Genomic DNA, 24,040 nt, shown 5'->3' on the forward strand with positions numbered 1-24,040 from the left:
CAAACCTTGATATTTATAATACTGTTACAAAATGACAGTTCGATACTCACTGACTAATATAGCGATGCACACAAGGATGGCGACGAGGAAGTTGGTGTCGATGCCAAAAGTGACCGCCGTCGACACGCTGAGCTGGCATCCTGGATCCGCCTTGCGGTGTACTGAAGGCTCGCCCAAGTTATAGTACTGAAACAAACAATTAATTAATTTCATAGGCACAGAGAGGCTGCCATGAGACGGAAGGCGGCGACGTGTTAGACTCTGGTGGAGATGCTGGGATGATCTCGACATAAATATTGTAGATTGGTTGGAGGCCGCTTAAAATTATGACAAAGAAAGATTATGACGTTGCCTAAAGCGTGGGTGTTGCTCATTATATACCGTTTGATGGAAACAAGTAGTGGAAGCGATTGTGATTCCGAATGCGTTAGACAAAAATGGCCTCAGGTGCTTTGGGCGAAGCACTTTTGTTGCCATATTGTAATAAGATAAATTGAATAATTTGACAAGCTACGGCAAGTTGTTGTTTCCAGCCTTTATGCGTTTCACTGTTAGGTACAGGATGCCTATCAAAATAGTAATACTTGCTCGGTATAGTGTGTGCAAGTGCTACATACACAGACAGTGGCGGCGTAGGATTGGCACCCTGGGCGATTATGTATTGGCGCTCCTGCTCAAATACTTAACATGATTACGAGACTTTATTGTATTGTACTTTATTTTACTAAAATACGAGTATGTCTCTGAAGATGATTTTGCATGCCTGCTTCAGATGTACGAGTGAGTTGTCGTTATCACACCATGGTGCTTGAAAACCGGGGCGGACCGCCCCCTCTGCCTCCCCCCCCTTCGTTCTCCACTATGCCACTGTACACACAACAGCTTTGTAGAAGTGTGCAAGTTTGTCAACGATCTTTCCTCTCACCAAAGAGCTTACGGTTTCTCTTACGTAGCGATAGAAAAAATCGTATAAACAAAGTCATTAATAAAGTACTTAACTAAGTAGACGTGGCAAATAACAAACGGGCACTTAGCAAAATACACAGCAGTCTTAGCCTGATTGATGGAGCAAAAATGTTAATATACCACACACAATAACACCACCAGTAGAACGATATGTTATTTCGTAACTTAACGTTACTTAATTAGCATTTATAAACGACTCCCTTTATTTGAGCATCAGTATGTTAAGCCGTTTTTCATGTTAGAACATGCTACAGTAACACGGTGGTAACAACCGTCAATAAAGTACCAAGACTACCTAGATAGTACCCATATTATTCAAATGTAGTATCAGTTGTATAGTTACAAGTATATGGGTGTCTTCTACTTCGAGAAATTTTTGCTCAAAAATATTTTTTCGAATACTAACCTGACTTGCAATATTGGAAAAGAAAAAATTGCGAAATAAATCCGGAGTTTAGCTCGAGTTTCAGCTAAACTCGATTTAAGACATGAGATATATGATATGAGCGAGTATCACGGTAGTTTCATGTTCAAAGTTAAGCTTCAAATAAATTACCACAAACTACAAAGTTTACTAATACTTTTGATAATTTGTCGCGTAATTTTTCGAGCACTTTCTTTATTTGCAGAATATCCCAGCAATCAAACACAACCGTTGTTATTCCAGATAATAACTGTTGTCAAAGCGTCTTTATTCCCTCATTATTAATGCAAATATTGCGATACTGAGGCCTCCACAATGGAGTATTTACGAGTTTTACGCGAGACGCTATAAACAAGGCTTATTACGACAATAATACTGTAACCGCCGCGCTTACGGCCGGTATAAATCACATGAATTAATAAACCTTAATTAAATTATGTAAGCCGGCTTCGCAGCTAAATATTAGCGTACCTAAGATGTCATAACACTTACTATACCCTTTTTTTCGTCACTTTTTGAAATCCCTAACCTGCCTATTTCTTAATCACTCCCTATTACCTAATACCTACATTTAAAGCCGGTACCGATGCTCCAAGACAAAAGTGCAATATTGCTCGCGGTTCAGTACGTTATATGCGTCCATCAGAGAGAAAAACAGCAATCATCTCAGGCACACACACATCCCAGAGGCATAGGGCGCCTCTCACATAGAGATCCCACACGGGCTCAGTGCGTATTAGGTAAAACAGCCATACATTTAAATAATTGTAGATATACCATAATGTAATCCCACTCTGGCAAATAATTTCTCTTAGTTGCACGTTTCTGCTAGACAATAGCCCGGGTTTACAGTGACATCATGAGTTAAGAAGACAACTCCGAACCTGACCCGTACTTTTGTTGGAAGAGACAAAGCTGTAAATTTCTAAGGATAAGTATGTTATACTTACGTAGTCGTTATATGTGAAGTTGCTGATGCACCCGATAAAATGCTGGTTGGTCGGGATGTGCTGCCAGCCAAACTGTCGCGCCAGATGGTGTAGATCGATACTTGAGCCACCCAGTTGCAGCGGTCCGTTCACTGTAGGCAGAAGATTATTAGTGCTAAGCAAATCGAAGCAGAGCAAGCCATGGACGTCATCGTGCTTTGGTCCAATAGAAGGAACATTGTTTTAATGGAAATCTAAGTCCGTTGTTCAGTTATTGCTGATTTCAATGTCAGGTAAATCATTACAGGTATAAAGGCGTAAATACTAGCTGATGCTATTAATCACCAAAATTTTAAATACCCGAATTTCTATCAGAATAGCTGCTGTTAGTTGGATCGTTTTCGATAATTATAAACCGTAGGTATCGGCTTTTTTATTTGCATTTTATGATGAAAATAAGGACACGGATTTTTGTAGTTTACCAAAAAAAGACACCTATCATAAAAATCACAATTTGACACGTGGCTTGGTGATAAAAGCGACAATAGTACAAAATTTGAAGTAAAACACAGTATAATAAAACACGGGCCTTTTTGTCCATTTAACCGAGCCCGTTAATTTAACATAAAAAGGCGAAGCCATTATCTGATTTCAGGCGACCCTGTATAATCTGGCAATAATGAAAAGAGGCAAAAAACGCCCGCCGACGCTCCAGATACCTATAAACTACTCGCAAGTTACGTAAATGTACAAGAAGTTAAAGAACTGTTTCTCAAACATAATTTACTTGAAAGGCTACCTTAGAAAATCGATTTTAATTGCACACCGTAAAATCTGGTTAACTTATAACAAATTTATTTTTAGCCAATCGTGTATCCTACGCTTTAAAATGCTATAAACAAGATTAAATATTCGAAAAGCATCGATGGTGATGATAACTACGACATCTGTGCGGTGTCTTCAAGGTCTCACCAGTTGGAACCTAATGAGGGGATATTGTTGACCGACCGTCTCTAACTCTACGTGGTTCGAGGTTGTTCTGACTTCCTACTATCAAAAGTTGGCACTTCAGTGGTTGTTGTTGTTCCGTGTTTGGAGCGCGGGAATCGGGTCTTTGCAGCACGTGTCAGATCTAACGCCACTTTCGCAAGAGAATCTCCCTGTCAATTGGCTTTTGATTCGTCAAATCCCTTAAGCTAGAAACACAATGACGCCGGAGGAGGAGCGGTGCGTCGCGGCGCGGAGGCGGTGCCGGTTGTAACATTCGAGCTAACGTGAAAGAAGGCACACAAAATACCGCGCCACGCTTATTTCCCGCGCAGTATTCTGTGTGCTCTCTTTCATGTTAGCTCGAATTACAACCGCTGTGTGTTTCAAGCTTTTGTCTTGTGTTATAGTTCTAGTGTATTAACTCCACCAACGAGATCAACGGGTGATCTGGTTAAAGCCGCAGGATCACGGTGGATGCAGGCCTCTTCCAACCAAAGTAACTGGAAGTCTATGGAGGAGGCCTATGTCCAATAGTGGACGTCCACCGTCTGATATGATGACGACGGTAGTGTATTAACTAACTTACCATTTAATATCTCCCTCGGTGCGATCGGTGCAGCGAGGCTCATACACGTCGACAGTTTGCATCTGTCCACGAACATTTCTATGGAGCTCTTCATGAGGACGATCTCTATGAGATGTGGCTTGCCATCAGCGACGTGGACCACGCTGTTGTTTAGACGAGTGGTCCCTGACCCGTAATTCACTAGCAGAATTGGGAAGCCGTCGATCAGTTCCAGGGACATGAAGTCTGTTGAAGAAAATTGGAATTAGAAAAGCATAAGCGTTGTCCTTGATGATTTTGATGATAAGAGTAGCCCGTGCAAGGGCCCAAGTTATCTTCATACAGCTTTTACAAAACATTTTCATCTAACATCATAGGGGCACTATCTGACTACTCCAGGCCTCAATATAGGTGAATTTCGCAGCTTAGCCAGCTTAAACTTACTCTAAATATACACCACTAGCTAGTGTGCAAATCTAATAACGTGAAATCCCCTTACTTTAGAATAGCACATGTTTCGTAAATTTTGTCGTAGCATACAGTTTCACGCATTTTTGGTGTAAATAAATGTGCTTAAAATAGCAAATCTCAATTTAGAACCTAATTCGCTTAACCTGAATCGCTGCAAATTGCGACAAGTCCACAAGAAAATTAAATTTTCCCGTCAAGTATATAAATATAAAATTCTTCGCCCTGTCGCCATGGCAAATTGCAAAGTGGAGCGGGAAATAACGACTTAACAAGTTCCATGTTCAGTGTCTAATTTCCAGTTTTCGAAACTCACCAACAAAATTAAATATGAGTACTTAAAACTCATCTCCGAGTTACAAACACGTTCTTGAAATTACCAAAACCAGGTACAGAGCTGAAATTGAATTTGACGAAAGCCTTCTGGGTGTCGTGCCCTGTTTGGAATGTCCGTGCTACAATCAATTCTGTTTTAGTATTCCGTAACAGTCGTTTCGAGAAATTTGAGGCTTCAAAGGGTGTCAGAGTGTTAATTATACTGCCAGACACAAAGACAATACTATCCGATTTCACAAATGATCTGAAATTGATTTAAAAATTCTTTTTTAAGCTACCTGCAAACGTGACTTGCGAAAATTGAAAAAGGAAATTATGCCGACAGCGTATCTAAAGACAGAAAACATTACAGTAAAATAACAACGTTGATACGTGAAATTATTATTCGGCGGTATAGATTATTGCCTCCCTCTAATAACGTATACCCTCTAATCGTAATACCGTATACCCTCTAATACAAGGGCGTTTTATATTAATTACAAACAAACAATACCGAAACAAGGTTTTCAAACAAGGCAGGAGTGACTATGTACTCTGTTAATGTAGAGAATGTTCCAGAAACCATATAAAGCAATAATACTTGAACACGCGACCGTACAGTTCATAAATCATAACACTCCGTACACGGCTGTCAGTCATTATGTGATCATTAAAAAATCATTATAGCCGTAACGGATGAAAACTAGGCGTACGGAGCAAAGGGGCTACGTATAACTAGAGTTCTGCCAAGTTACACTTACCGACGTGAAACTAGCAGCCAATCGAATTTAGAGCTAAATTTCTCCTACTTGGGCCGAGAAACATGGCTGCAGGGTATCACCAGGCCAGTAGTGTTGATTAAGCCGTCCCATCTTCAGAAATGCAAATGAAGTGGCGTGATTGGTCGATGGCACTCGCGATTCCTTTTGCTCTGCTATTGCCTCGCTAATAGAGAACCCGAACAGTAACCATAAAAATAAAAACCCACAACGGAATTCCCAGCGAGCGTAAGGAACTATTGTAGAGTCCGGAAATCATTATTCAAGTTACGCCAATCCAATGTGACATATTCATTGTTGGCGGCAACATTGTCGTGCTTTCGTAGTCGAATCCTAGTTAACGACATTGTAACCTAATGAACTTAGTTGCCGATAAGTTTTATTGGACGAGTTGTAAGTTTTGAAAACTTATCACAAACTGCGATCGACGGTAAATTATGCGATACTTTCGACAGAAGTTGTACGTTGTTTCACGAGCGGGTAAGGGTACCAAAATAACAGAGACAAAGAGGTGAATTACCAGAAGGTAAAGGGAAAAACGAGACTTCCAACGTTAGGTAAGAACGGTAAATGTCTAAGTTACTCGCCACGTAGTATAACCATATATGTTCACTGCGGATCTGCGGGTTACCTTTAGGTCCATTGTATGCTCACTCACCAAGACAAAATTATTCCAAAAACGCGCCGGCCCTATTCGAAAAGTATGACCAAAACGCTACGCTCAATAGATCGCTATGGGCTATAAAACGAAATCGTTTGAAAAATCGAACTGACACAAATTAACTCGATGCTGTGATTTGCTGCCCTCGTTATTTGTGTGTACTTTTCACTTAACAAGATTGGCAATTTGGCATCGGCCGAGGAATCTTTGCGTTCCTTGCGAGAAACATTGCCAAACTAAAGCTGTTTTAATTTTAGAACAGCCAGAACAATTTTTATATAGAAGGGACTGGAAACCGAAATATGTTCGATTCTTTTTATCAAGTGATGGATTGAATACCATGGGAATGTTTTGTGTGAATACTATTTAGTTTTGATCGTGGAAGTGGACATGAAAATTGGGAAAGTGTCGTTAATCAAACGTTGTCATCCAATAATTGTAAGGATAGAGAAGGATAAATTACTCCACCCAAATGTAGTACATGTTTACGAAGTAAGTATCATTTTTGAAATACATTTCCATAATGAAAAACTCGTATACAGACCTGTTATTTCTTTTATGGTAATATATAACTTCAGTACGTTCAATAATCCTACTTTTTACTAATAGCAAACGGCTTAACGTGTATTTGTTTGAAAATTTGCAGATACCGACTCAGACATGGACGTACTATAATTTTATCGCCGGAAATCGCAGAACTCCAACTGGATAAGTGAATTCTCGTAGACAAAGTCACGGACATCATTTACCTACTTGTAGTAAAATGTAAAAGCAACCAACTAAAAGCTAAAATTTTTACTCTACATTTAAGAGGATGAGAGAAGGCCTTGCCCTGCAATGGGATGTATTTAGACCGAGATGATGATGAAGATGATCAAGGTTTGAAAGTATTTGATGAACGTTTCTTTCATTAAATACTGTTTATGTTACGGCTTTTTTTTTATAAGAGGGCAGACGAGCATGCGGGTCACCTGATGGGAAGTGATAACCGAACATGGACATCACGAGGGGTATCGCAGGTGCGTTGCCGGCCCTTTACTGTTACTGATAGCCTCGTATTTTAAAGTTTTAAGTTGTGTTATAACTTGCCTTGAACATCAAGAAGCTGATTATGCCTGAGTGGTCCCAAGTAGAAGATCAGACTGTTGCTGGTGTGTGACGTCACAGTAAGGGTCACGTGGCCCTCATGACACGAAGGAGGCGGCGGGTACATGGCCCAGCCATCCCCATGGAACCCTATGGAGGTCTGCTCGCAGCGTGGCCCAGTTAGACCCTCGGGGCATTCGCATTTGTCCGCAAACGGTGTACCTGAAAATTGAAAAAGTTGTAAAATCTCCGACATTTTGCTGTATATGTGTGTCTTCTGTGTTAGTGAATAAATGTCTTCTTTCTTTTTTCTTTTCTTTACATTGCCATAAATTTCAAACTTAATAACTGAAAAATGGCTGAATTGATTTCAATGAAACATAGCTAAAAACTGCCACGAGTAAACTCGCTTTCACTTTAAAAAACCGCATGGAAATCGCTCCATCCGTTTGTGAGCTATGATGCCATAGACAGACAGACACTGGCATGACTGGCATCAAACTCATAACACCCCTCTTAATGCGTCGGAGTTCAGACGTATAATATTAAGATTTTTCGACTTTTCTTGTTGGTTGTGCTACAAGAGGTCCTTTTATGCCAAATTTTCAAGTTTTTAGAACAACTAGAAGTACCCTATTAGATTTTGATTCCCCGGAATTTGTATGGAAATACTTTTTATTAATGGCTGTATCTTTTTCATTACTCGATGTCGCTCGATACCTTCACACATTACTGAGAAGATGAGTTTGGACAGATGGACGGATGGACAAAAAGTGATCATAATTAATAAGGTTCTAATTTTCCCAACTAAGGGACAGAAAAATACTTAAAAATTATTTCAATCCGATTACAGATTAATTGCATGTTTGGTTGGATACAAAGTTGGAGCACTAAATTCGTTACTCTGTTGTGTTTATAACACAGCCCTTTGCGACGGCCACAAAAGGACCGCTAGCTTTTGGAAACTTAGAACTGAATCTGACAGTGGCAATAATTAGAAATTCAATACGTGTACAAAGCAAAGATAGTTCTATAAACTTTGGCAAAGTCTATTTTGTAGGTAAACTTAGCATTACCACAGATTATTCATGTAAGGTGCTAGAAAATTAGATGCGCATATGAACGTACAACCAACTTCAAGAGCCTGTTATTAATATCTAGAGGGTTAATAAAAAAGAGAAATTATGAAAGTATTATGTGATTTAAAAATTTCCTTGTTTCATACAAAACATACTTCCAACCGAAGCAACAGGAGGTCTATGAGAGAAGACTATGTCCAACAGTGGATGTCCTACTATCAGTAGTAGGACGTCCACAGTTGGACATAGGCTTCCCCCATAGACCTCCTATGATGATGATGATACAATACTATTAATTTTATTCATGTGTATGAAGCAAACACATTTTCTCAAGTTTCCCGATTGACTAACACACAAATTGTAATTATCTTGCTTGAAAGCAATTATTAATAAGACGAAGGGGAAAGGATAAATAGGGACCTGACTTTCCTTTATACGCATGTAATTTTCTTACAACGCGTATAATATTATAGTACGACTTAGGTGGCAGTTCTAACACTCGTGTATGACAACCGCTGTATACACCTATCGCCACCGGTATTCTAACTCATAAACTAACTTAAAATAAAATACTTTAATTACCTTTCGCTTTCAATTACCTACATTTTGTAATAAAACGTTTAAACAATATTTTCAAACTTCCCAGCCGGTTCTTGGTGTCAACATCACAATTCAGTGAAACAAAAACCAATACGCTTTGCTGATTTATTATCGCTTACTCTTTCACGCCTAGCACATCTACGGCTAAAGGCACCGCAATCCAGACTGTTAGCGGGTTTGTGTGCAGTAACACTTCACTATTGACGTTCACGATATTGGTTCGCGAAGTGCACTCTGCCTTGTATCCGCACAATGCTTGTAAAATACGATGCGCGTTGATTTGAAGACGGTTCGAGGTTGATGATCGGTAAATTTGGTTTGGGGACAAAGGGGATTGAACGATTTAATTGATAATTTAAGCTCTTTATTACACAACAGACATCATTAATTACTAGGAGCTCGGTGACTCTTGTACCATCAAACCTGGTGACGCATTGTGGAACTTTTTCTCAGAAAATGTCATAGTGACATTGTATGACATTTAGGTACCATCAGAACGTTCTAAGTAGTGAGGAATCTTTTAGGAATGAAACGGTTTAACTGCATGCATGATGTGAAAAGTATAACGTTAAAGTCTACATGTCGTGTCTAAGTCAACATCGCTATTGGCAGTATCTTTAAAAAGGTGATAGAGCCCTTTTTCGTGTAGTATTTCTTATGAAGGTGTATCAATAACCAATAGCAAAAAAAATACAAAAGTTACAAATAACTAGGTACCGAATGTTACTCTGTTACACAATGTTGATCCACGTAAACAAATGAACTGCGGTGTGGTGTGGATGCTTCAATAAAACTTTGAAAAAAAAAATGACTTAAATTATTGTAGCAAGCCATGGTAGTCCTAGTGACCAAAACTAATTTTTAGATGAAGATTTTGATTTTTAGTGAAGTGATTGATTTTTAGTAAGTAATTTTCATATTTCCCTTTGGTCTTACCTCCATTCAAGCAGACCACCCTACTCTCCACCTCACACGTACACTCTGGTTCTATCCTCGCCGAAACCCCCACGAAGCTGCTGGTGTTAGTGTACACAGACAGAGGCACGTTGTTCTTCATAAGCACGTTGCGACACGAGTCTTCACAGTCCACCTTTTCGATCATACATTCGTCTATGTGGATCATGTAGATACGGGCGTTGAGTTCTTTCTCGAGCTGCAAAAAAGTTTTAGGTTGTTCGATGTCAAAGAAAATTATTTATTACGAAAATAAGGATACACATAAATAAAAAAAAAACAAGAATAAAAAGTAACTAAAAAGTGGCTGTTTCACCACCCATTGCGGATAAAAATGTGATGCCGTCTCCGTCTATTCGAACAAAACAAACAGAGATGGCATCACATTTATCCGTCAAATAAATTGAATCAATGGATGGTGAAACAGGGGGTAAAACTCCTTCGAAACCCGTGTTCGAAAGGGCTTGACCGATTTTAATGATCTCTTTTATGTTTATTCGGTAGGTCTGAGAATAGAATGTAAACTATTTTTCATACTTCTACGCGGATTGAGTCGTGAGCAACAGCTATTTATACCTAAAAAGGCCCCCGTGTCATGGTGCCCATCTGATGTTAGTTATACAAATTAAGAAACGTATTTATTACAACTTATGTGTCTGACTGATTGTCCTTAATTAACAGATTATTGGCGCGGACCGGGAGACGAGCTGTCGGTACGCCTCCAACAAGATGGAGCGACGACCTGGTTAAGATCGCGGGATCGCGTTGGATGCGGAAAGCACAAGACCGGTCTGAGTGGAGAGCCTTGGGGGAGGCCTATGTCCAGCAGTGGACGTCTTTCGGCTGACATGATGATGATGAACAGATTATTGTCCTGTGTGTGACATACTCGTACTATATTTGAAAGTGTAAAAAGCAATTGCGTTTCCATGAACGTTAATGCCAATACCAGTCACTTTCGAATTAGGCCATAACAGTCATCAACACAAATGCTACTTAAATTTTCTTCCACGGCATGATAATACTAACAAATACACTTAGGTAACTGGAACTCGCTTAGTCGCTATGTACTCGTATGTTATAATCACACTTATATTAAAAATGCGACAGTTTTTATTAGATGTTTTTTACTTACTTCATCAAGCAAACAGTTCAACTGTTTTGGATGAAATTTGGCACACTGATGATAGTTTGTGGCACATGGATATTTTATAGTGTAGGTATTTTATGCCGGTAACTTGCAAAGTTCCAGCGGGATAGCGATAAACGATTTCTTCGCAGACTTAGTAAACGCGGGCAACAGCTAAATAGCATTACACATTTAAAAATAAAAAATAAGTACGCATTAAGCGAATAACGAAAAAAGGTACGGTATTCTGTACCGTCCAGAAAAGATCTCATTAAAACTATCACAATAAAAACATCGAAATAGACCACTGAAGTATGACAATAATGAGAAGAAAAATAGAGTTGGCTCCACGTCGAAAATACGGTATGATTTATCGTAATATCTGCACGTGTACCTTACGCGTAGGCGTGAATGTTGGGAGCCTCAAATTCTATTTTAGTACCTACCTCGGAGGCTTTAGTATCCTTATTTGATGAAGCACAGTATGCTAGCAGGCATGCGTAAGAGGAACTAGAATTTCATATCTTTGTTTTTATTTGAGGTGACGATAAACACGATAAGTATTATTTATTTTCATGTTGGCTTCAATAAAAGTAATATGATAAAAAATGAGCCCCATAATAATGTAGTTTCAAGGAGCCTTCATTATTAGGAGTGTAGACTACAAGTGAAAGAGATAAACTATTTCATTTCTACCATGAGCGATGGAGATGTCAGGAGCGCAACGCTAATACACAACACCAAGTCAAGTGCCACCATTACAGAATCACTGCGGGAACGTAAAGGAGTAGAACTAATAAGATTTAATCATTTATTTATCAACAAACAAAACCACGATACAGCTGAATATCAAATTAAGGCGTTTTTCCTCGTAGCAGATGTTTTTCATGTCACATTGTGATTAAGATTGCCTTTAAGGGGACTTGGGCGCAGCTGAGTCATAAATCCTACTAATATTATAAATGTGAAAGTTTGTGAGTGAGTATGTGAGTGAGTGAGTGAGTGAGTGAGTATGTTTGTTACTTTTTCACGCTGAAACGGCTGGACGGATTTGGATGAAATTTGGCGAAAAGTTAGTTTATAACCTGGATTAAAACATAGGATACTTTTTATCCCGGTATTCCCACGGGATAGGGATAAAATCTCGAAATAACAACCTCTGGGCTTAGAGTCATGAAATTTGGTATGTAGGTAGTTGGACGTTTGGAATAACAGATAAGTGACTTTTTGACCCGATATTCCCACGGGATACCTAGGGATAAAATCTTGAAATAGCAACCGCAGGGCTTAGAGCCATGAAATTTAGTATGTAGGTAGCTGGACCTCTGGAATAACACATAGGCTACTTTTTATCCCGATATTCCCCCGGGATAGGGATATAATCTTGAAATAATAACCGCTGGGCTTAGAGTCATGAAATTTAGTATGTAGGTAACTGGACGTCTGGAATAACACGTAAGGGACTTTTTGACTCGATATTCCCACGGGATACCTGGGGATAAAATCTCGAAATAACAACCACTGGGTTTAGAGCCATGAATTTTGGTATGTAGGTAGCTGGACCTCTGGAATAACACATAATCTATTTTTTACCCCGATATTCCCACGGGATAGGGATAAAATCTTGAAATATTAACCGCTGAGCTTAGAGTCATGAAATTTGGTATGTAGGAAGCTGGATGTCTAGAAAAACACAAAGACGACTTTTTGACCCGATATTACCACGGGATACCTATTTTATTTTGAAAAAATGACTTTCTGACAAGTTTCTTGCGGCGCATTCTTCTTGGCAATGATGGTCTTTCCGAAAGCGCTGGTAGTATAAAAAATTACGTGTAAAAGTGCCCATTGCGGCCTATTTACTGAGTAAATGATTTGAATTTGAATTTTGCATTTGAATTTGGATAGGGAAAAATTTTGAAACTTCAGCACTGGGTTTAGAGTCTTGAATTTTGTACAGTTATTCACAACACAACCTCAATGAAGACCACGATATAAATATTGGAAATTTCCAGGGGAATTTTGTAAAATCCCGAAAATTTCAATTGCAGCTACCACACCGAATAGTTTACGCGTGCGAAGCCGCGGGTAAAAGCTAGTTTGATATAATTATGCAATATTTTGAAAGCTAATTATTTAATTTACTTCGTGAATCTAATATACCACTGAAGAGGTTAATAAACAATAATAAAACATACACGTTACCTATGTACGCTTCTAGATTGTATGTTTCTATCGTATGAGAAAATGAATTCGGTTTTTCTCTGATTCGCAAAGGAAATGTAACTCCTAGTAAGTCTAGCAATATTCCCTCTTCGCTCTGTAATTATTGTGTCTAAATATAGCGTTGTATTTATTGGTAGGGTGTCCAAACGTTACTCACTTCATCTTGTATCGTGGTGACCATACTGTCCAGTTTTTCCGGCGGGTAGTACGGGGAACCGTGAGCTGAGAACCGTACATCTAAGAAAGCGTCTTTGACGGTTGGTTTGTTGAACACGGTGAACACGTCAACATTGTCTAACGATGTGTTGTAGAGTTTGGCTAGACGTTGGTGCAGTTTATCCTTTTTACTCGTACCCTGTGGAAATAAGACAACATTAGTAAACAGCTACAAAAACAGCAGCACGCTTACACGCAATCCCTATCGATATTTATTATTGTGCTACATATCAAGGCTATATTCAATTCTCTTCCTATTTAGCACTTATAGCCGTTCATTCAGTTCACTTCATAACAGTTCAAATGTATTAATTCGTACTTATTATTCGTTTCGGAATAGGTTTAATAGGAAGGAGCTCAAAGTATTTACGTAATTTTCTCTTAGAAAAGGGCCTTCCCTAGATTATATATACATATACATACGATTATTCATGCATGCCTGTCAATTTGGAAAGCTCTTAATTTCACCCTTTTTCGACACAAGTATGTCAACATAAATTAAGTTCTAAATATACCTACTGCTCCCAAACGTTACTGAACTGAGGGGATATAACTTGTATCCCCGCAGTTCCTCATCCTTGTATCATACAAGGATGTTGATTCTGTGAGGAGGCCTGTGCCCAGCAGTGGGACGTATATACGAAATAAGATAATATTGACCGCATCATATTTACAGGCTCGGGTAAAACTATGTTGTAGTAAATAACTTAGATTGGAAAAAAGGGCCCTGGCCGTTCCGGCATACCCGCATTTTTCCGTCAGCTAACATTGTCAGAAGCCATATAGCAAATTGAATTCTTCGATCACGGTGAGATATTACTGTCCTTATGCTAAGAAATATAGAGAATCCTTTTTGCACGTCTTCTACAAACGTTAGCTATCCCGTTTGACACTTCAATATCGAGTGAAAATCGAATGAAACGCGAGAGCGAATATCGAAGCGACTGGCAGTGTTGGCGTCGTCTGGATGAGCGCACAAGAATATGCGAGTATAATCTAAACCGCAATTCTCCAGAACCCGAGACATTTAATTTCTACTATTTTTATTGCTGTATTTTTTTTGTAAAACGTCTACAAGCTTACTAGTGAGTTTACTTACACTTTTTATCTTGATATTTTTACTAATTTCTCTACTCTATATTAATATTATAAATGCAAACGTAACTCTATCTGTCGGTCTGTAACCTCTCTACATTCAAACCAGAGAACCTATTTAGATGAAATTTCAATATATAAATAATATAAACAAACAACCGAGTAAACCAATTTAAATGTTTAAATTGTCTCCCTAATACTACAGAAAATATTTCAATAAAGTCTCCGCGTCATTGCATTTTTCGCAACAACTTGACAAGTTACTAAACGTTACATTTGATTAGTGAATTTTACTCTACCTAATAGTAATTCGCCAACATTATTTCATAATCGCTGATTTTATTCATACCACCTTAATGGTACATTGCGAAAAATACCCCATAACTTCAAAAGAATTTTGTGGCCAAGCGCCAAAAGAAAGTTTCATGCAGCAATTCCACAGTCATTTGTTTTCAATTGGAATGTGTCCCAGTTGGTTCCACATTCGCAGCACATTTGTTATAAGCCTAACTACACGGAAACTACATACCACGCGAAATAAATGATGAAAAATATTACATTCGTAGTGATAGTCGCTGTCAAAAGCTGCCGACCACTTTTACACTTTATCTCATTAACTTGCACGACATTACGCAATTAATAAAGTGACAAAGTACAAATTCAATTTTTTTCAATAATTTACTAACGGAATCGGCGATTGTTCACGTATATACCTACCTTATCTTTAAAGGATTTTCGCGTTCTATCGAAAAGTCGAATGAAAATTCTACAACAAATCTACCTAAGAATGTTTCAAATTGAGATATAATAAGAAAATTCAAATTTTAAAATATGATTCTAGTATGCTCATGTCACTTTGCCTTAACACTGTTTGGAAGAAAATAAAAATTATTACTAAGATTTTTTTCCTAATCATATCATATCTACCAACAATAACAATTAACCTCTCGTATATCTAAACACAGAATCTGTAGCAAATATCTGATATTTGCTAATGTTAAGGCTATCTTATTCCATATTTGCTCAAATTTGTGAATTTCGAGACTTTAATGTAGCTTTTTTTACTTCTGACATAAAAGGGGCTAAATCATCTTGCATCAGCCCCCGTGGCGTGTGCTCTTACAGGACGGACTACGAAGTAGTCCGAATCATGGCGAGCTAAACTCGATTAAAGACGAGAGTTAACCGTTTAATTTCGCTGTGAACTATTAAATGTACTCACATCACCCTCATCAACGATAAACTCTTCGGCGGTGACGTTCACGAAGCGTATGGAGCCGGACTTGTCCACCGCCTCCTCGGGGATCTCCTTGATGGTCACGTTGACAGTTGCCTCTACCCAGTGGAACGGCACGATCGGCTCGTTTTCTTCAGTAACCTGGTTTGGGGTAAATTAAATTAGCTTTTAGACATGTTAATTTTTAATGTTTTCGCGAATAAAATAAACGAATGAGTAAGGCGGCATTCATTTATTACGTACGATAATGTTTGCCAGCCTTCTCTCCTTAAACAAAAATATAGTAAAAAAAAATTGAATCAGCCGATCCCCTCGTGTTTAATTTATTATTACGAAAGTATGTATAGGGATGTACTCGTAGTTCGTTTTTTAGAAAGGTTTCTTTCATAGGTAGGTAGATACTTAATAACTCATCATCATCATCAGCCCGAAGACGTCCACTGCTGGACAAAGGCCTCCCCCTTAGAACGCCACAATGAACGACAACTCGCCACTTGCATCCACCGGTTTCCCGCTACTCTCACGATGTCGTCAGTCCACCTGGTGGGAGGCCTGCCAACGCTTCGTCTTCCGGTTCGTGGTCGCCACTCGAGGACTTTTCTCCCCCAAAAGTTATCTGTTCTTCGAGCGATGTGGCCTGCCCATTGCCACTTCAATTTGCATATTTTTCCAGCTACTTAACACCTACTACTACCAGCTACTTAATAACTATTTTTTTTAAAAACGTCGCCGTCAGCGAGTGGTTTTTGCTCTCATATGTCAGGCCAACCGAGCGCCGCTTCCCTAAATTGTTATAATTCGGATCTAGAGAAATAGGTACTTTTAATATCTAAAATCATTTCCCTAAATGCAGTAAAGAAGTGTTCAGTAAGTGTTAAACTATCTTTTATTACAACCAGTGCACCATATCCTACACTATTTTTGGTAGTAGGTAATTAATCTTGGTTTTTATCCGACTGCCCGAAGGAGGGTTATGTTTTTCAAAGTATAATCTAATCTTAACTGTAAGTATTTTAACAATCTTTTGTAAGAGTTATTAAGACTCTATTCCACTCCCTTGTAAGAAAAAACAAGACAAAAAACTTTCCAGACTTTATTTGGGAATATTCACGTTGAATTTCAATTTTCAATGCGGAATTTATTGCAACGAGTTAAAATCTCTAAAAATCTTGTAGTTTCGTTTTGAGAGAACAGTTAAAAGATTTATTTCAATTGGAAAATGTTCTGGTTGCCCGAGAATCAGGATGGAAACTTAGAACCTTACAGATCGCGACTGCGTTACACTGCAATGCGTCAGAAAGCACAGCATACTAAATAAGTAAAACAAACTAAAAAAAACGGAGTAATAATACATATGTTCTTTTTTCGTTTTGGCATCATACATAGAAACAACAATATATTTTAAAAAAACTCGAAAGTTTTACTACCAGATATTTACTATAACGGTATTCTTAGGGGTTACATAATTAATTATATATATTTTTTTTTTCTAAAAAGGAAAAGTAATGCTGGGAGCTAGGAGACTTTATCCGTGATGCAAATGCAATATGATGTAAATAACCTGAGCGATTTTTGAACTTCCCTTAATAATTTATTCTTGCTTCGCTCCAGTAATTTATGAATTTAAAATTGAACGTCCGGAACATTTCACAGAAACTGTTATTGTGAAAACTAAAATATGTTCGGATTCTGTAATAATTTTGCAGTAAAATAAAACTTGGTTTAGTATTGTACCTTACTATAACAGAAATGAACTCATAATTTGAGATAAAAGGTGTATAACCTGAATACAGATTTGATTAACTTCTCTTAATCTAATGCGAAAGTTATTCATACGACCTGAAGACACTGACCATAACTTTAGCGCTCCCTGTGTATAGTGGCCAGCAGAAGTAAGGGAACAGTCGTAGAACTCAAAATATGCACTCGACTTTACTGCCAATGTATTTAATATGATGGTGTAAGGATCTTTATGAGCACTTCGATTGTTTGCTGCTGGGCATAAACAGCGGAATAGGCGTCCGGTAGCAAATTTTATTAAAGCCAAAAGACCTTTCAGTTAGGTACTGAAATATTAACTGTTTTAACACACTCTTAATTGGCGCCTTATATTTTACCTACCGATTCTGTTCTGTTCTACCCAGAACAGATCAGAAAATAATTGAAATTGGAAGGTTAGAATGCAAAACAAAAAGTATCGTGTAATGTGAATCGGTAGGTATCTGTGTAGCCGTTGTTATGATTAATGCCGTCTCTGTTCAGTTGAACAAAAAAAAAAATAGATACGGAATAATAAAATATCAAGTACTTAACAGAGAGTGATGAAAGAAGCCGTAATAGTCTAAGATGCTGTCAATAATACTTACATTAAACCTCAACATATAGGTGCCGTTGGGCGTCCCGGTCTTCATAGTGATCATGCCAGTGTTGCTATGCACGTCGAAGTAAGGGCTACGATGTTCATATGAGGGCAGCCACATGAACCGCTTGTCTGGGAGGTCCCAATCATCAGGATCTAGGACATAGACTCGTCCAATTTCGGTGTCTGGAGCTTCGCCCTAAGGAGAAAAACAAGGTTTATAAAACTTTATATTTATTGTCAGAGAGAGGAAAGTGTTTTTGGAGCGCGATTTTTTAAGAGCAAGGTCATTCTTCTTATGCATTACATTCAACTGCCACTATTTACCTATCTTCATCTAACAAAATATCTACTAGCCGCAGAATCTACGTGTATAAAAACATCGTCAGTAAAAAACTTTTCACACCGAGAAAAAAACTTAACATTTAATTTGTATTTGATTTCGTATCTACTGTATTTTCTTGATATATAAAGGCAAAACCTGGTTCTGATATCTTCCTTTGTAGTGACCAGTACTGGCTGCGATTTAACGATATCGACTAGTATCGATAGAAAAAGACAAAAGCCTTTGTGCTGGCTGTTGTATAACTGGCTAATCAAAATGTTTAAATTTCTTATTCTTTACTATACATTGTATTCTATCTGATGTACGTATGTCACTTCAATAAACAAAGTCAAATACAACATTCGTTATCAGCACGAAACTCTATATTTAACTGAGTATTACTTATAAAAACTATATATTCTTTATAAAAAGTGAATCTACTAGTTTTTTCCAGTATGTGCGTTTATAAATTATGAAAATCTGTGAAAATTTTCAATAGTTCACGAAGATATTTTCATACTATTTTTGTTGTGACATCAAACAGCTGTGCGTATAAATATGGCAAATAATTCGATTTCTGCCATAAAACCACTCATAAACAGAGACGGTTATTCCGTATGGAAATTCAAAATGCGTATGTACCTTATGCATGAAGAGTTATGGGAGACGATCATCGGATATTCTGCTGATAGTAAAATTCCTACTGAGATAAAATCACGTAACGATCAGAAGGCGTTATCGAAAATATGTCTCACTTTAGATGGTATGGCAATAACTCATGTAAGGTCATGCAAAACAGCCAAGGAAGCTTGGGATGCTCTTTCGTCCGCTTACGAGGACAAAGGTTTAGGGCGACGTATAAGCCTCGAACGGAAACTGTACAGGTACTGTCTTGATGATTTTGATTCCAATATAGAGACGTACATAAATGCTGTCATGTCAACTGTGCAAGATTTAGCCGACATTGGCAAAATTATGGAAGATGCTTCAATAGCTGCGATTCTTCTTGGAGGTTTAAGTCCTCAATATGCACCTTTAGTAATGGCTTTGGAAAATTCCAACATAGACATTACAGCGGATTTAATTAAGACCAAATTATTGAATGAACTGAATAAATCAGCTATAGATAACCCAGATACTGCTCTTCGTACACGAATGAACCAGAACAAACCTTCTACATCCAAACCTAAGAAACCTATTGTGTGTTACGACTGCATGGAGCCAGGACATAAGCGTCCAGATTGTCCCCATAAAAAGGACAAGAAGAAGAGACCCGTAAATCACAAAAAATTCTCTATGTGCACTGAATGTCAATGACGGATTAGAGCGTGATAAATGGTTTATTGATTCTGGAGCTTCAGCACACATGACGTCACGAGCGGATTGGATGAATAATATGAGAAGTTCGTCTATTGGGACTGTAACCATTGCAAATGGAGATGTACTGCCCAGTAAAGGCATTGGAGATATTTCTATCACCACTTGCGGTCAGAATACTAATATAAAGAAGATTACTGATGTAGTTCATGTACCGAACTTGAACTCTAATCTTATTTCAGTGAAGAAGGCAGTAGATAAAGATAAATGGTATCAAGCTATGCAAGATGAATATCAGTCACTGCTTGAGAAACAAACTTGGGTTCTCGTTGATAGACCAGATAAGAAAGTCATACCTTGCAAATGGATCTACAAGCTGAAGAAAAATGCGCATGGTGACGTAATTAAATATAAAGCCAGACTTGTCGCGAAAGGATTTAATCAAGTTTATGGTATTGACTACTTGGAAACTTTCTCTCCAGTCGTCCGAAATTCTTCTTTACGCATGTTGTTCGCATTGGCTGCGGAAGAGGGAATGAAAATGCACCATTTAGACGTTGACACGGCATTTTTAAACGGAATTTTGGAGGAAGAAGTGTATATGAGTCAGCCGGAAGGATTTATAAAACCTGGTCAAGAAGATAAAGTATGTTTACTGAAACGATCGCTTTATGGCCTCAAACAGGCTTCACGAGCATGGTATAAAAAGTTGACCGAAATTTTACAATGCATAGGTTTTAACCAAACTCCTTCGGAAGCATGTATTTATACTAAAAAGTTTGGTAACGAGTTAATAATACTCGCTTTCCATGTCGATGACATTGTCATTTTGTACAAAGAAAATAAAACGCTAAATACTGTCATATCTGACTTGCGGAAACATTTTAGTCTGAAAGTGATTGGCAAACTCAGTTATTACTTAGGTTTAAATATACATTACAAACCTAATGAGATTAAAATATCTCAAGAAAGTTACATTCGTGATTTGCTACAAAAGTTTCACATGATGGACTGTAAGAGCGTGCCTACGCCGTTGGAAACTAAAAAGTTTCTGCCGAGTGAGAAGAATGTAATTGAATCTTCATTATCCTATCCGTATCAGCAATTGATAGGCTCACTCAATTTTCTGGCCGTTAATACTCGTCCAGACATTGCTTTTGCTACATCATATTTGAGTCAATTCAATACTAAATATGATAAAGTCATTGGAAGGCGGCAAAACGTGTATTACAATATTTGAAAGGCACTATCGATTTGGGCATTACTTACAGGAAAGACGGTGGATGTCTAATTGGCTACGCGGATGCAGATTGGGCCAATTGTCCTATGGATCGTCGTTCATACACCGGATTCTATTTTTCTATGGCCGGAGGAGCCATTTCATGGGAAAGTAAGAAGCAAACCACCATTGCCCTGTCGTCCAGCGAAGCGGAATATATGAGTTTGTCCAGTGCGGGTAGAGAGGCTGAATTTCTGAGGCGATTGATGTGTGAACTTACTGGTATGTCAACTGTTATTACTATTTATAATGATTCACAGTCTGCTCAGAAGTTGGCATTGAATCCGGTTCACCACAACAGAACCAAACATATAGACACAAGATTTCATTATATACGAGATTTATTATCTAACAATATTGTTAATGTCGTATATATCAATACTTTGGAGATGTGGGCTGATGTACTAACTAAGCCATTGGCTCGTATCAAGCATCAGAATTGTATAAAAGGAATAGGTTTATGTTTATAATCTTGTTTTGATTACGGGGGAGTATGTTGTATAACTGGCTAATCAAAATGTTTAAATTTCTTATTCTTTACTATACATTGTATTCTATCTGATGTACGTATGTCACTTCAATAAACAAAGTCAAATACAACATTGGCAATAGATTTGTCCATCAGAAGTGTGTTTGCGTTGCTGTTATGAAAACAAGGTTTTATAACGCAAATAAAAACAAATTTAAATATATATATATATATAAGTATATAATATATAAAATTAAATAATAATAACGAATTATATGGTACTCAAATGTATCACGACCCCGTTGTTGAATGAGAATTCCTTAAACGTGCTTATTGTTACCAATTTAAATCCGACGTTTCGTTGCTTAAAATTACACCGACGCCCCGTAGACTCGTTTAAAATCAACACGTAAAAGTCGTACTCAATAAGTTTTAATACGCCTATCTCATTCCCCTCAAGTGCGAATGCAACATTCCAACACCATTTTAAAGTACGATTCATAAGCACATCAAAACCTTTCGCCACCACAAAAACTTTGAACATGGCATCCAATTAATCTGGGGCCGCTTGCCCAATCTCGTGGATAGAAAAGTTTGCCCGCTGGAACTTTTGGCTACATTATAATGCAGGGTTTAGAGTAACGCGGCGTAAGCCTGTCGTTAAAACGAATACGGGCCAAAGGAGTGAAGGTACGCTGGAAATTGGGATAGTACTTGCTACTAGTCACTAAAACGAATGGATATGCAAAATTCCAGTTCATCGGTGGAATAAGAATAACATGATAAAAGAGTGCCCAATGTTTCTTCAGCGTATTATTTTTCTCTTGGAGATTTTTCATCAAAATATCCTTACTGGTTTTTTCAACCAGTTCATGGTCTGCGTGTGAACCACCCGCAGACTAAGTGAAATCGAAATAATTGGTTATATATTTGGTCCAGGATTTGATTATGCTTAATAATAAAAAGCATGCTTACTACTTCATCAATCAACAAGGTCGCAGCTCAAGAAGAATAACGAAGTTCAAACGTGATTAACCTATTTTTCTTTTTGATATAACAATTTCGGGAACAGGAGGTAAAATTTGCCCATTTATCACATGCCATCGTGCCGCGAACATCCTTGCAACTAAGGTTTAAGTTACGAGCAACGGGTTAGGGTTATCATCATAAAGGCTCACAATAAGAAAATAAATTTTCTGTCCTTTAAATGACGTGGAGAGCCGGTTATGATGATCATAACCCGGGATGGAAAGCTAGATTTCAGATTTGATTCCCGTGAATGCTATGTATGATGGATACAAATGTCATTATGAGATACGTGGCTGCTTTGTGTATTATTTACTTTTGATTTTAATTTTTTATACCTAATGCGTGCAGTGCAACCCTTCGCACATGCTTCTACCCTTATGGTTAATCCCGAATATTTCAGCAGATGGTTAGGTTAATTTAACTGAACATCCCTGTAAATATTTTTAGGGTTTATTATACAGCGGATTACAAATGCTGACAAATTAGATGATATTCAAAGTGTACGGCGTCAAAGGGTTGTTTAAAAAACTTTACAGGGATGTTTAGTAAAATTAACTCGAACCATCTGCTGAAACATTTCGGAATAATTTTAGGACATCTTGCCTATTGTATATCCAAATATTGTTAATCGGTTCGATCGATTTCGATCACGGCAGCCACTTCGACTCCTAATCATTACAGCGTTAGCATGCGGCTTGAGTTGAGATGGTTCATGTAGCAAATTTTGGCGATAATCTTCGCGCATACCTATTGAGCACGTACTTATAGCCATAGGAGATGGCTGCTGGTCGTATTAGCTACTGTTCTAAATAATTTCGACATATTGAACACGGCACGCGTACCTACCTATTTGCGGCTGAGTCGCCGGTTCATTAAGAGCAGTTGCAGCAGCTCCGGCAACGAATTAGAACGTGCGGTATTGTACCGACTGCTCCGACGTTTCAATTCGAGTTTAGATGCGAGCTTTAAGCTTAAAACGCCTTCAAAACTGAAGTACATTTGAAGTTGGTAGAAATTTAATATTCTTGTAATAACATGCGACTTGTATTTGCGGATAAAATAAGAAAAATCTCTGTGTAAGAAAAATAAGAAAAATGGTTTTTATGGCCCGTTTAAATTAAAATGTACAAATGTCCAACAGCGTATCTCTTCACTAATATAGCATTTTAAGTTGAATTTTATACGAACTATAGAATACACAACAGTACATAAATACGATGACGATGTACTTACCTGTTGGTACAGTTTGTTAATGCAAGACTTAAAAATAATGACGGATATTAGTTAAACAAATGTTTTTTTTTTCTATGAACAATGGAATACCGCATCCAAATTCTCTGTAAACGTTTGCGGCAACTTAGAGGAATCAGGGCAAGGCAGTAAAAAGTGCCTTCCCAACGTAATCCCTGTTTATACTCACGCACCGTACTAAACCCACTTTCATTAAGGCACCAAATTAACATTTTAATAGCCATATATTATTATAAAACATGGATATAATCGTTAACTTTCATGGCCAATATCGACCGATTAATTTATCTTA

The 24,040-nt window shown here is 37.9% G+C and overlaps 1 protein-coding gene across 1 annotated transcript in view; it reads right to left on the reverse strand.

The window, feature by feature from the left end:
• The window catches only part of shg (DE-cadherin), a 246,553-nt gene that overhangs the window by 10,117 nt on the left and 212,396 nt on the right, over positions 1–24,040 (reverse strand). The window contains exons 14-21 of the mRNA XM_074103679.1: positions 18,086–18,277; positions 15,705–15,860; positions 13,329–13,526; positions 9,799–10,015; positions 7,187–7,405; positions 3,896–4,120; positions 2,341–2,471; positions 51–186 (exon numbers count right to left, since the gene is read on the reverse strand). Coding sequence (XP_073959780.1) covers positions 51–186; positions 2,341–2,471; positions 3,896–4,120; positions 7,187–7,405; positions 9,799–10,015; positions 13,329–13,526; positions 15,705–15,860; positions 18,086–18,277 — 1,474 coding nt within the window. The remainder of the gene's footprint in view (positions 1–50; positions 187–2,340; positions 2,472–3,895; positions 4,121–7,186; positions 7,406–9,798; positions 10,016–13,328; positions 13,527–15,704; positions 15,861–18,085; positions 18,278–24,040) is intronic.

This window comes from Choristoneura fumiferana, chromosome 20 (assembly GCF_025370935.1).
Source record: "Choristoneura fumiferana chromosome 20, NRCan_CFum_1, whole genome shotgun sequence".
Classification (NCBI taxonomy): domain Eukaryota; kingdom Metazoa; phylum Arthropoda; class Insecta; order Lepidoptera; family Tortricidae; genus Choristoneura; species Choristoneura fumiferana.